Source organism: Schistocerca serialis, chromosome 3 (assembly GCF_023864345.2).
Source record: "Schistocerca serialis cubense isolate TAMUIC-IGC-003099 chromosome 3, iqSchSeri2.2, whole genome shotgun sequence".
NCBI lineage: Eukaryota > Metazoa > Arthropoda > Insecta > Orthoptera > Acrididae > Schistocerca > Schistocerca serialis.
The window spans coordinates 877,029,279-877,044,482 of record NC_064640.1 but is presented as its reverse complement, the minus strand read 5'-3'; the positions used below and the strand labels follow the sequence as shown (position 1 = coordinate 877,044,482).

At 40.1% G+C, this 15,204-nt stretch overlaps 1 protein-coding gene across 1 annotated transcript in view; it reads left to right on the top strand.

The window, feature by feature from the left end:
• Positions 1-15,204, top strand: part of LOC126471292 (RNA-binding protein with serine-rich domain 1-like) — an 87,540-nt gene that overhangs the window by 41,781 nt on the left and 30,555 nt on the right. Inside the window, exon 4 of the mRNA XM_050099411.1 lies at positions 4,492-4,736. Coding sequence (XP_049955368.1) covers positions 4,492-4,736 — 245 coding nt within the window. The remainder of the gene's footprint in view (positions 1-4,491; positions 4,737-15,204) is intronic.

The window sequence follows — 15,204 nt, the reverse complement described above, 5'->3', positions numbered from 1 at the left end:
TATTGTACACTTCTTTGTTAAGTGTTTGCTTGTAGTCACACTTATTTGATTTTGTCACTTTCTCAATCAACAGTGGACTGGTAGGTTCCAGTTCCTTTGCAGCTAACTTTTTCTGGTAATTTAATTTTCTGCTAGCATGTAAAATAGAATCAACAAATTTCATCTTGACACTGCACACAGAATCTGATTCACTGTTTTGTGTTTTTACTGTCACCCACCCATTAAACAATCAACTTGAGAAACAAACTGCCTTTTTGTGGAAATGATTAAATTAATGTAGTAATGTCTACCAAGATGGTCACCTGACTACAGATAAAAGAAATCCACTAAATTGGCGCACTCTCCTGTTAGGAATATGAAAGGATTACTGTATTATAAAATCCAAAACTTAGTGTAATATAACTCATTCAGCACCCCACAAACTAGGTTTTTCTGTCAGTATAACTATAACATATACTAATATCAGATCTAATTTTACTGTATAGTGAGTGAATTGTCATATCTAAGGAGTGTGCTACCACCTAACAGGATTTATGTCAATTGCCAAATGAATTATGATAAACACCAGCCACAGTGTGGTACCACGTAATGGCATTGACATAAATTTGTAGTTGAGGGGTAAGGCCTCACTGCACACACCATGAACAGTGCATGTTGTTTACCAAATCTGTCTATATTTGATCCATAAGGCAATTACGTCATGCCAGTTGAGCATGCGTTAAATTTCCTTAAATTGTGCACAACTGAAATTGTGTTTGTGACCCTGATGCCAAGTTTCACAGAGTGTAGTTGAGTAGCAATGTAGCATAGAATGGTAGATTTAAGTGCAGTATATTTCAGATTACTGCATATATGTTATGTTTAACAGCATTCAGAGGAAAATAACCAATAAATCCACAAGGTATCAAAAGCGAGGGTGTTCACGTGCTCTTGTGCTCCTACACAGCAGCTGCCACTGATGATGATTATGGGAATGGAAGTTATGTTTATGAGGAGAGTTCCCATTTGATTAATTAAGAAAAGTGGGTGGTAACAGGGGATAATGGGAGTGGATATTCTCCATTTCAGGGTACAATAAGATGTAGTCAAAACCGCGGTAGAAAATGTTATTCAGTTTTTCCAGTGGCAATCTGTATTCAGTGGTTCAGTTTGTGTCCTGTAAAGTGGTAGGACTGCTAAATATGGATTTGGGGGGGGGGGGGGGGGAGGGGAATTAAAGATTCATTTGAGTGGAAGAGAAGTTTCACTCTGCAAAGGTCTTACCAAGACTTTCAGTGTGTTAGGAGAGGGACTACTTATAATTGCAAACGTGGCGTCCATGGATGGCCATGCTATATGTGAGTAATTTTTCTGATGTCAGTTCGCTGGCAAATGTTGCAGTGGATATATTCTGATGTTAGGCACGTCAGATGTGAATGGATGAACTTGTGGAGCCATCATAGAGGTGTTTTCCAAGATTACAAGTGAAACACAAGGGCAAGAAGACGTCAAGGATCTGAACGAATGAGAGCAGTGTGTCCTTGCCTTGGGTCCAGATTACGGAGACCGAATCAGTATTATTCATCCACATGACAGGTGTAATGTACTGGGTAACTAGAAAGGGTACTCAAATTATCCATTGGATAGGCTGGCATATGATCATTTTATGAATTGAATGATAAGTGATATCATGAATAAAGTACTTGCAATTGACAATGTAGCCAGTCACGGTTATTTGGGAGGAGATTGTGGGTTTGGCGTAAGTCAAACAGTGGGAGAGGTAATATTTGATGGTAGAGAGACCAAAAGAATTGGGGTTATTATAGAGGCCATGGCACTGACAGTTGCTTCATTTTCTATCCTGCTCCCACTCATTCCACTTTCCTGCCCCTAGGCCCACCTCAGACTCTGACAGTTACTTTTTTAACCCAACTTAACTCACACATTTTAACCTTTCCTTCATTCTTACTGTTATTCCATGTCCTCCATCTTTCTTCTACACTTTTCTGCTCTGCCTTCCTTCTATCATTACTGTATCCTGTCCTGCTATTGTCTTTGAATACATACACATTCCACACCACCCCTCACTCCCTCCATTCTGTTTTTCAGTGTGTGTGTGTGTGTGTGTGTGTGTGTGTGTGTGTGTGTGTGTGTGTGTGTGTGTGTGTGTGTGTGTGAGAGTTTGTCAGTCAGTCAGTCATACTGCCAAACAAATTGGCCAGACCGTCAGGAAACATGGAATGACTCTGAGGATTTTCCTCAGACTGTGAGTCAGTGCATGGATGTATGTGTTTATATTCAGTCATGTTTCTCTTCTGTAAATGAAAGTAAAACAGACTTTGATTTTCATTTTCAGATTTCGTTATTTTTGTCTATATTTGAAATTTTCTTCTATTCACTGCCTGACAAAAAAGTGAACCACCCAGAAGAGGAGGAAGAAAGAAATGAAACTTCATGGGTTGAGAGTGTATGTGATGTTACTTCAGCATTACACAATCGGTCCAGATTATTCAGAACTTGGCAGTACAAGCCCACATACCAATATGATGTTGCACCATCTCTAACATGGATGTAAGCACTGATTTGGGTTTGGAGGGTATCATAAAGCCATTGTATCCTCTCCTGAGGCAAGCTAACCACAACGGTTGTAACTAATCATTGATATCCAGGATACTGGCACTGATACTGAGTTGATGTCTGAGCTGGTCTAACTCAAGTTCTATCAGGAGCAGATCTGGGGACCTTGCTGACCATGAGAATACCTCAGCATCAGCAGACAGCCCATAGAGATATATGCCATGTGTCAAGAAGCATTGTCCTGTTGTTGAAAAATGGCAGTACAATACTGTCACGTAAGAGGTTAGATATGAGAACACAGGATGTCTGTCACATACAGTTGTGCCATCAGAGTCCCCTAAATCACTACCCACACTAACCTGAAGTTACATCCCAAAGACTCCCCACATCATGACTCCAGAATTAACATTGCTGTGCCTGTCCAAAACATAGGAACAATGGGACTTCTCTCCAAGCTGCTGCCATGCATGCCATCCATTCAGGGTAGCACAGAACTGCAATTCATTGCTGAACACAATGCAGTGCTATTCATCAGTAGTTCATGCTTCCTGGCCACAACACCACTCCAGAGGCAGCAGTTTGTGTTGAAGTGTTAATGGGAGTCTATGCACAGGATATTAATTTCATAGTTTGGCTGCTGTAGTTTCTGAACAGTGGTGGAGGATGACAGGGAATGGTTTAGGGAGTCCATTACTGGTTTTCAGATGGCAGTTGCAGGTGTGAAGGATATCTTGGTACAAGATATGGTGATCCCCCTTTTTAGTGCTCATACATACTCGGCCAGAACCTTGACAATGAGAATGTCTCCCCTCACATTCTCATGCAGTCCACCGTCAGGTCACTGTAACAACCAAATGCTCCACAAATCTGGATATTGCACAATTTGACCAGTCAGCTATAATGAGGCACCTTAAACATTCAAGTCTCACACAAGTACACAGCATCACCACGTCTTTTGCAATGATCGCTCAGCCAACATCTGACACTGTCAATGCCCTTTGTATACACCACCAAACTTGGTAATGATACTAAACACAAATAACAGTAATGCACTCTGGTGGCCATTCCATCTGTCACAGAGACCTGCAACTCTAATATTGTCTTCTGGTAGCTTCACCTTTTTTGTCACACTATATATATAAATTTGCTTTCTGCAAAATGCAAATGTTTTTCTTCTACCCACGTGTTTTGTCAGTTGTGTGTCTCACTTTATTTGATGTTTGTCATTTTTATCACAAATTTGGATGTTCTCATTCTTTATTAAATTATGAGTGAAACAATGGAAAATCCAGGATGGAATAATGAATAATGAGATCATTATAAAAAGGATAGATTGTTACATATTATAAATAGGAGACACTGAGTCAAAGAAAGGCACAACAAAAAGACTGCTATACATTTGAACTTTTGGCTTTAAGGCTTTCTCATGAAGTAGAAAACACACACACATTCACACAACAACTCACACATACTTGAACACTGTCTCTGGCTTCTGAGGTCTGTATTAAGATCATTCTATTACTAATGATATTATGGAAGACTTAGGCATGTAAAGAAATGGAAGCAGGAGATCTAAGTGTGTGCCTCAAATGCAGTATAATACTGTAGTGAAATCCGAACCTTATATTACCTTGTTGCTGACTGAATAGTGAAACCACAAAGTCCCTCCATTTTCATTATGTGTTCTTTTCTTATTCCTTTCACCTTTGTCATTTTCCTTCTCCTTACCTTAGAAAATTATCATGGACTTATACTGTCATTTTTTTATCCATTCCAAGTTGGCGCTTATATTGAGTCATTACCGGTTTTTGAAAAATTTTAGAAAATTTGAAAATGATTTCATGAAATATGGTATTTTGTTGATCTTTAACTCTGAAAGCAAATCAAGTCATTTGCAATTTCTGATTACCTATTTAAGATAACATGCCATTGCAGGTCACCAGGAAGGCATAACTGTAGAGAGCACTCATCCACTCCAAAACCCACAACACTGCAAATAGGGCAGCTGTCAAGGAATGTGACAAGGGAGCATATCTTTGAAATATTTGAGGCATTTGGAAATGTAAAAAATGTAGAATTTCCAATGGATAAACTGCATCCAGGCTGTGGTACGGGGTCTGCATATGTTGAATATGCAACGCTGGCTGAAGCTCAAAGTGCAATGAAGCATATGGTTGGTGGTAAGTAAAAACTCTCTCTCTCTCTCTCTCTCTCTCTCTCACACACACACACACACACACACACACACACACACACACACACACACACACACACACACACAGAGAGAGAGAGAGAGAGAGAGAGAGAGAGAGAGAGAGAGAGAGATGTTCTTAATAATACTATATTAAAACTCTAATACTGTGTACATGCATGCATGAGAGTCTGTCACACATTGGTATGAAGGTGTGCTTATGTGTGAATGATATTTAAATGTGTAACTTAATATTTCATCTTTACACCTCACATCTTCAGTTCAACACTAGACTGATCCATAAGTTATTGAATGGAATGTTTCAGTCCATTCAGTTATGTTATGTAGAAGCAGAACTTCTTAGTCTTTTCATATAGATCTTTCATCAGGATCTGACTGTGGAAGTTATGGGATTCACGCTTAGCTTCCCTTGCAGTTGCATGAATTGCCATTAGCTTTCCTCTATCAGTATCACTACATTCTCATTTGTAGGTGTCTTTATCTTTGCTACATTCTCAGAATGTACGGGGTGGCACAGGAAATGTGTTACTATTTTGTTTTTGAATATGAACTTTATTGTCAATACAATCTGAAAGGAACATATACTACAATGAAGAGCCATCCATGAAGATTTGTTCTAACTCATCACATGCTCAATATGTCCACCATTTCGTTTCCTAACTTCCTTCAAACGAACACTGAAGTTAATGATTACCCTACAGCACATGTCTTCCGTAATTTCACTGCAAGCTTGAAGAATAAGTCTTCTGAGATCCATTAAATCATGTGGATGTTTTGGGACAATTTTTTCCTTTAGGTACCCTCAAAGAAAAAAGTCACATGGATTGAGGTCTGGACTATTGGGGCGCCAATTTTGTCTGTCATTGAAGCGACCTGGAAACCTGAGTGAAATGATCCTCATGTTGAAATGTTGGTGTAAAAACTCCAACACAGTGTTTGCAGTATGTTGCCTTGCTCCATCTTGCATGAACCACTGTGTGTTGAAGGCCAAGGCAGTAGCAAGAAGCTGTGGAATGAAGCTATTGTGAAGCATTCTCAAATAACGCTCACTGTTCACAGTTTCTTCAAAGAAAAAGGGTCCAATAAGTCCGTGACTGGAAATTGCTGCCCACACTGTAATCCTCGGAGCATAATGTTGTCATTCATGAGGCACTCGTGGGTTTTCAGTGGCCCAAAAGCATACATTTTGTTTGTTAACCACACTGTCTAAATCAAAATGCGCCTTGTCTGAAAACCAAACGTTGTTGAGAGTTTCTTCCCTATCCTCCGCCCACTGAGCAAACAGTAGTCTCTGCTGCTTGTGTTCTTCAGTGAGCTTCTGTGCACAGGTCATCTTGTATGGGTACATATGGAGGTCACTTTTAAGAATGCATTGAACGGAGCGTCTGGATATTCCCAGTTGCACTGCTGCCTTTCTACACGATTTCTCGGGATTTTTCTGTACAGCAACTCGAACTGCTTCAATATTCTCCGGCGAACAAACAGGCTTAGGCCGAGGTCACTTCACTTCCAATACTGTTCCTTCCTGCACAGATTTATTGTACAACCTGTGGATGGTCTTCTTGCAAGGGACCCTTCGTGTGTTAAACTGTTGTTGAAAACGCCTCTGAGTCACAACAAGGCTTTTCATTTCAGGAAAAAGTAACACAATTGCCTATCGTTGCTGTGTCGTCAGTCTTCCATTGTCAGCCATTGCTGCTTACTAGTCTCCTAGCGGCAGTATCATGAATTACACGTCATTTCATAACTCATTTGTTTTTCCAAGCTCTGCTGGTACTGCTGTAGATATTCCAGCGGGATATCTAATGTGCGTCGTAAATTGTGAAAGAAACAATTTGTAACACATTTCGTGCGCCTTCCTGTAGCTTTAAGGCAAGGAGACTCTTTAGCACCTTTTATTACTTTGCTTGTTACATATATTTTTAGGCCACAGTTTATGAATCTTTGAGCTTTAACTATAGTTGAAGTCCTCTGGGTCATTATTCTACATCATGTTCCTTTTAGAACTTCTTCAGTATCTGACATTTTGACCCCCCTGCTGGGGTCTTTTCAGGAATCTTCAGGTGTTCAACATCTGGTTGACCACTGACAAAAACCAGCATTGTGTTCACTTATAAAAGGGTGTTTTTCTACACTTGTCTCAGAGAGCTACTATTAGTAAGCCATTATCATTGGATAGGTTGTGATAACATGTAGTAAAGGAGAACAGGTATAGGTACCAAAATATTTTTGTCATGCTACCAAGATGGCTTTCTGGCAACTGTTTGTTATTTGTTGCACACTATGGCTGTGCAACTCCTTCCCTGATGACAGGAATCCATGAAGCTTAAGCCAACATCTCCATTCATATTGCTTTCATTCTTGCTGATCTCAGCTGTATCTCTGAGTCTGCTGACATAAATGTTATATTCTTTGGCAAGCAGTCATACATTATTAAAATCTAGACACCGGTTGCAGCTCTCATTGGTATTTTGCAAAAGTAGAACCACAATTTGTTTTAAATGTGTATAGAATTCATTCTCTTTAATTTGTTTCTTATTGCTCTGCCAGTTTTGCCTATACACAGTTGCTTCAGCAACATGTCAATTCTCTTTCAGAGGGGAGGTGATCAGGTGCCTCCATTGTAGGTAAGAAAAAGTCTTATTTTGTACTGACTAAAAATGTTGTATTTATAAATTTTTTTCAAAAGAATTATCCTTACGTAGTCAGTAACTCTTGTAACAAATGGTAACCTAACAGATTGATTAGAAAGTTCTTGTTCTGCTTGTTTACATAAGCAATACTACTTTATTTGAAGATCCTCTAAATGGAAAAACTATCATAGTTGTTGACCATCAGTGCATTTGCATTGGTAAGCTATCTATATGTCATGTGCCTCAGAGTATTTTTGAGTTTTGTATAGACAGACACATCAAGGAATCGGATACCGACCTCACTCTTATCTCAAAGGTGAAGTTGATTTTGGGATGAGTGTCATTTAAAAAAATGTGGGATCTTTGTAGCTCTTTTTTACTGTGCAGCCGTATCATAAATGTGTCATCCACAATAAGGCATAGATGCTACATTACTTAAGGCCCATTGTTTGAGATGGCTCAAACATTTGTGTAGAACAGCAAAGCTGTGTAAGTCACAAGCTGAAGTGGTGAAGACTAGCACAAGATGCCAGAGTGAGGTAGCCCATTTAGCAAGTAGAGTGATGACATAAATTGATGGAAGAACTATAAACCAGAAACAAGCAAAAGTTGTCATGAACCAAATCCATAGTACCAAGAGAGAATTCTGAAGGTGTAATCTAAGATAATAATGCTGGGTCATTATACTTTTTCTGTTATTATGCATGATCAGTAGCTTCATAGACAGCAAGTGGTAGGTTAGTGGGCTGCATGATACTTAAAAGCCACTTGCCAGAGGTTGACATTGGTTGTGATGGCTCACTCTATCTAGTAAGCCCAGTTTACCTACCACTGGTGCATCACATGGAACTAAGCTGAAGGTACTAACTCAGATACAACTAAAGACTCTGCCTGGTAGTCTGCACCAGCAGTATGTGGCCGAAAATTGTAGACACTAAAACCAGTAGACTCAATAATTTTACCAAGTAACTACGCTTCTGTGGAACAAATGGAGAAAAGACTTCCTTTTATAAGTGAACACACACTAGTTTTCATCAGTTTTCAGCCAACTATTGGACACATGAAGATTCATAAAGAAGATCCCAGCAGTGTGACTGAAATGCTGAATATCAAAGAAGAAGAGTTGAAGAGGAACATAGTGTAGCCTTATAACTTGGAAGACTCTAGTTTCAATGGCAAAGGCCGCAAAAGCATGCAGACTTATATTTAACCACAGTTGTCCCTCATTTTTCATATTTGTACTAAATGTTCTTAGTTGGTCTGCTAAGAATTTTTTTTCAAGCACAAATACTCCCTTTACTACCTTGATGTCCTTTTTATGTTTGGCTACCATCATCTCTCCAATAAAATCATGATCGATAATACTCATAGTTTTCTCATTGGTCAACACTGTCTTAAATATGTCTGTCTTTAGCCAGGAGGCATAAAATGCTTCTTAAGTAGCTCCCACTTGCTCAGTATTATTGACACAATAATATTGTTTGAGGACTACTTTTTTTTCAACTTCTGATAGTTTATGAAATGGAAACCACAATGAAAATCAAAAATGTTTCATTTGCAAAATGTAGTTACACCTTCTAGCTACTTCTCTACATAGTCACCACTCCCACTTAGACATTTGTTGTAGCATGATACCAACTTTTCAGTACCCTTGTCATAGAAGCCAGCCACCTGTGATTTCTATGTATTCTTTACACTGGTCTGTGCCAAAATGCTGTCCTCATAGCCAGCGATTCACATGAGTGAAGAGAGGAAAACCACAGGGATCCAAGTCTGGGCTGTGTGCTGGGTGATCAAACACTTCCAGTTGAAAACACTATAGGAGCAGCTCAGTTGCACCAGCAGTATGTGGCCGAAAATTGTCATGAAGAAGGAAACACATAACAATTATATTATATGGGCTGCCTAAAATCAGGTGAAACTCCCCAGCAAGACTTCATACTTGACAGGAGACACTATTATCTAGGTATCTTTACAAGTTCACTGAGCACTCATAACTGAAAAGTGGGGTGTGATGTGATTGATGGGCATACCACTGATACTGCAACATGTCTCATAAGACTTCACGGGATTTTCACTGTGGTTTTAATTTCATTTATTTTTTTATTTTTTTATTTATTCATCTGTGGAACAATATATATTGTGAGGATGTCATCAGTTTATAATACAAGAGCACACATTTACATTTACAGTGAAACAGCTTTCTCATATTTGGTGTGGTTTTTATAACTAGTCATGCACACATTTATAATTACATCATATTTTGGTGATAATGTCATATGTTGCTAATAATCTACATCTATGTTAAATATTCTTTTACAGTATAACAACTTTTACTTACTAAGAAGGTTTTAAGCTTTTGTCTGAAAGTGAGGTGCTCATTTATTTCTTTAATTTCCTGTGGTGATTTGTTATACAGTTTTATCCCATTATAAAATATACCTTTTTGTGTCTTTGCCTTGTTCTTTCTACCTAGATGGAGGTGGTGACAAGATCTTGTTTCATGGTCATGTATTAGGCTGTTTGTGTTATACATGTTGAGATTTTTCTTAATGAACATTATGTTCTGAAAGATATACTCACAAGAAACAGTTAGAATGCCTAGCTTTCTAAATAATTCTAGACAGTGGGCTCTGTTGTTGCTGTTTGTTATTGTCCTTATGGCTCTTTTTTGTACTTTGAACACAGTTTGTTTGTATATTCCCCAAATCATGATCCCATAGCTGAGGACTGAGTGTAGATATCCATAATATGTTATTTTAAGACAGGTATTATTGCATACTGGTGCAAGGATTCTAAGAGCATAGCATGCTGTGGATAATTTCTTTGCCAAAATATTGACATGGTTTATCCATTTCAGTTGGCTCTCAACATCCATCCCTAAGAATTTGGTACTTGTTACACATTCTAATTCATTATTATTAACTTTTATTCTAGTAGTATTGTGTTTTTTGTTCAATTGGAAGTTAATATAGTTAGTTTTGTTTACATTCAGGGTTATTTTATTTTTTAATGACCAGTTGTGGACATCGTTGAGAGCCTCCTTTGCTCTTTCTGACAGTTGTTTTGGATTTTCACCTGTTATTCTGTCATCAGCAAAAAGTACTTTTTTCTCCATGTCTGACACTTTGTGGGAAGTTGTTAATGTATATAAGAAACAATATTGGGCCTAATACACTTCCCTGTGGAACGCCTATATTCACATGTTCTGGGTCAGACAGGTGTTTTATAAGGGAATCCTTTGAAACTTGTGATATCTCAACTTGTTGAGCTCTGTTTTCCAAGTATGATTTGAACCACTTCTTTGTCACACCTCTTACTCCTATTTGCCTTAATTTATGAAGTAAGATTTTGTGGTCAACTGTATCAAAGGCCTTTGACAAGTCTAAAAAGATACCACTTACATTTTCACCTGTGTCCAGTGCATCTAAAATTACTTTAGTGAACTGTGCTATAGCAGATTGTGTGCCTTTTCCGGGCCTAAAACCAAACTGGTATTGGAAAGAAGGTTATATTTATTCAGGTAATTTAGCAGTCTCTTTTTGACTAGTATTTCTATTATTTTAGAAATGATAGACAGTATAGAAATCTAACTGTAGTTCTCTACATTTTCCACATCTCCGTTTTTAAGGATAGGTATAACTTTTGCTTGTTTTAGGTACTCCAGAAAGTATCCAGATTCAAAAGATTCATTAATAATGTCTGTTAATGGGCCCTTTATGGAGTCTATACATTCTTTAATTACACAGACTGAGATTTCATCAAGTCCTACTGAAGTTTTATTTTTTAGTTGGTGTACTACTAGTGCCACTTCCCTTTCTGTAGTTGGCAAGAGCACCATTGAGTTTGTTGGCTGGTTCTGAGTAGGTAAATGATACGTATCTGGAAATTTCTGCTGTAATTTTTTTGCAATACTACTGAAATATGAGTTTACAAAATCAGCTAATTTTTTAGGGTTACCTACTGGTACATCTTTCTTTTTAATATGTGAACTGAGGTCCTTTTTAGCAGAGTTAGATGTTTCCTGTTTGACAATGTTCCAGGCTGCTTTGCTCTTGTTTTCAGCTTGAAGTAATATTTTGTTGTTTGAAAGTTTTTTTGCGGCTAGCAGCACCTTTCTGTATATTTTCCTGTACTTTTTGTAGAATTGCAGAACTTCTTGGTTAGATTGATTATTTTTTATGGAGTTGAGATATCTAATACTTTCTGAGGATTTTTTGATACCTGTAGTCACCCATTGATTTCTCTTTGTAGTTTTAATTTGATAAAGAGTTTTGGGAAACATCTCTTCAAATCTGAGTTTAAAAATTGACATGAACTTGATAAATTTCTGATTTGCATTAGTTTCTGCATAGACTTCCCCCCAATCTTCATATTCTAGCTGGGATTTAAACTCATACAGGCCTGATTTGGAAAACATTCTTTTGTATGTACACAGTTTAGGAGGAGTTTCTACATGAATGTTAGTTTTTAAGATCTAAATGATTAATGGAAAATCTCATACAAAGATGTGAAACAAACACTAACAAAGAGATAGAGGGGCTGGCCAGTACTTACCTCAGCTCAGTACAGCCGATAGATACACAAACAACAGAACCGAAAATTTACGTTCCTAGCTTTCAGAACAAATGTTCCTTCATCAGGGAGGAGAGAGGGGAAAGAAAGGGAAGAAGGGAAAGTGGATTCAGTTACTCACAACCCAGGTTATGAAGCAACAGGGAAAGGAAAACAGGGAGGGTAACAACGATGGAGGCATGGTTGTCAGATGGCAGACAAAGATATTCTACTGTAAGTACTGTGCCAGCTTCAAACCAAAGAGGATGCATACAGAAGTAAAGAGGTATACAGTATAAAGATAAACACAACTATGTAGGATGAAAAGATGCATTAATGGCTAAAGAGGAAAGGGAAAGAGGAGAAGACTGAAGAGTAAATGGGAGTGAGGTTGTTTAACGTATGTTCAGTCCAGGGGGATGGCGGGATGAAAGGATGTGTTGGAGTGCAAGTTCCCATCTCCGCAGTTCAGAGGGACTGGTGTTGGGTGGGAGAAGCCAAATGGCACATACAGTGTAGCAGGTTCCTAGGTCCCTAGAATTAAGCTGGAGGGCATGCTCTGCTACTGGGTATTGGACATCTCCTAGGCGGACAGTTCGTCTGTGTCCGTTCATGCGCTCAGCCAGTTTAGTTGTTGTTATACCAATGTAAAAGGCTGTGCAGTGCAGGCATGTCAGCTGATAAATGACATGTGTAGTTTCACACATGGCCCTGCCTTGAATTGTATATGTTTTACCAGTAGTGGGGCTGGAGTAGGTGGTTGTGGGGGGATGCATGGGCCAGGTTTCGCAGCGGGTCGGTTACAGGGGTAGGAACCGCTGGGTAGAGAAGGTAGTCTGGGAATATTGTAGGGTTTAACAAGGATGTTACGGAGGTTAGGGGGGCGACGGAAGGCAACTCTGGGTGGTGTGGGGAGAATTTTGTCAAGGGATGATCTCATTTCAGGGGTTGACCTGAGAAAGTCATATCCCTGGTCGGGTAATTTGTTGATGCATTCGAGGCCAGGATAATATTGGGTGACAAGGGGGATGCTTCTGTGTGGTCTGGGGGTAGGAACATTGTTGTTGGACGGGGAGGAATGTATTGCTCAGGAGATCTGTTTGTGGACAAGGTCTGCAGGATAGTTGCGGGACAGGAAAGCACTGGTCAGGTTTGTCCTCACCTAGATCTATTTTAACTTTAATTATTTAATTTCCCTACCCACCAGTTACCCACTATGTACCCTAATCCTATACCACATTATTTACATTCATTCCAGAAACATGCATTCACCGTAGCCAAACTGCAATCCCACATACTTTTCCTCCTACCCTGCTTAACCTTTGGAATTACCCCTAAAGGACTTACCTTAAAAGTTACCATCTCTGGGTGCAATTCCTCCTTTCACCAGTCTCTCCTGGACTTCCAGAACCTTCAATCCTTAGCCCTCACCCAACTTGTCCTGAATCTCTACACTACTTCATGTACCCACCACTCCCAACAGCTCCTATCTCTCTTCAAAGTCCTCCACCTCTCAAACCCTTGAACCCTTGCTTGGAGAACACACTCAGGAACATCATCCTAGAAGCCAGCTGCAAACTTGAGTTCCATGCTGCACACCACCTGAAAAAACTATCCACAGTGCTAGTGCAACACCTAAGAAGTGGGATCCCTCTCCCTATCCCTCACAAACACCATCCACAACAGATCCTTCAACTAATCCCCCTCATAGCCAACAAACCTAGCCTAGCCACCCTGCTCAATCTCCCCATCCCAGCACATACCCCACACAGACCAAATCTCAACTATAGCCACAGTCAAATGCCACATATCACCAGTCCCAATTCAGTTCTAAACCTCTCATCCAGATCCCTCTCTCCTCTATCAAAAGGCTTAACCTTTAGCCCCACGCCTAAATTCAACCACACTGCCCTGGTTAAAGATCTCCTCTCATTCACCTGGAACCTCAACTAGAAATATCACTTCACTACCCAAACACAGGCCCCAAATACTAGACCCAGTGTTGAACCCTGTCTAGAACAGTTCCGACCGCCTTCTCAAAGGGATCCTCCTCCCCTCCCCCAAAACCATCGCTTGCAGACATTTCAGGAATTCCTCACATCCAGTGTTGCCTCCCAGTCCTTCTTGAAAAACATCCCGACAACCCCCAACATCACCCCAGCTGAATCCCGTGCCATTAAGGAGCTGAAAACAGACCGCTCTATTGTCATCCTCCCGGCGGATAAAGGCTCCACAATTGTGGTACTTGACTGTGTGGAGTATGTGGCAGAAGGACCTACAAAGCTGTTACCCAGGATCACATTCCCTCCATCCAGACTGAGCTGCAGAAAATCCTAAAAATCCAAGGTCCCTCTCAAGGCCTCACAACGGCTTCCATAGACTTACTCACTCCAACTGAGCCACGTTCCCCTACCTTCTACCTATTACCCAAAATCCACAAAGAGAGCCATCCTGGCCGTCCCATTGTAGCAGGCTTCAAAGCCCCAACAGAACGTATCTCAGCTCTGGTAGACCAACACCTCCAACCTATCACCCACAGACTCCCATCCTACATCAAAGACACAAACCACTTCCTAGAATGCCTCAAATCCATTCCCACTCCTCTCCCACCTGAAACCTTTCTTGTCACCATAGATGCTACATCCCTTTACGCAAACATCCCACATACCCATGGTCTCTCTGCCCTTGAGCACAACCTCTCCCAACGCCCACCCGAAGATCTTCCAAAAACCTCATTCCTTATCACACTTACCAACTTTATCCTCACCCATAATTACTTCACTTTTGAAGGCCAGACCTACAAACAAATCAGGGGAATGGCCATGGGAACCAGGATGGCTCCGTCCTATGCCAACCTCTTCATGGGCCGCATGGAGGAGGCTTTGCTGAAGACCCAACAGCTGCTTCCCCTGGCCTGCTATAGGTTTATAGATGACATCTTTGTGGTCTGGACTCATGGTGAAGAAACACTCCTTAATTTCCTCCATAACCTCAACTCCTTTTCAAATCTGAATTTCACCTGGTCCTTCTCCAAAACCCAAGCCACCTTCCTGGATGTTGACCTTCATCTTGTTGAAGCTCACATCCACACCTCTGTCCATATCAAACCCACAAACAAACAACAGTACCTTCACTTTGATAGCTGCCATCCATTCCACATCAAAAGCTCCCTTCCCTACAGCCTAGGTATTCGTGGCAAACGTATCTGCTCCAGTGACGAATCCCTCAACAATTACACCAATAACCTGA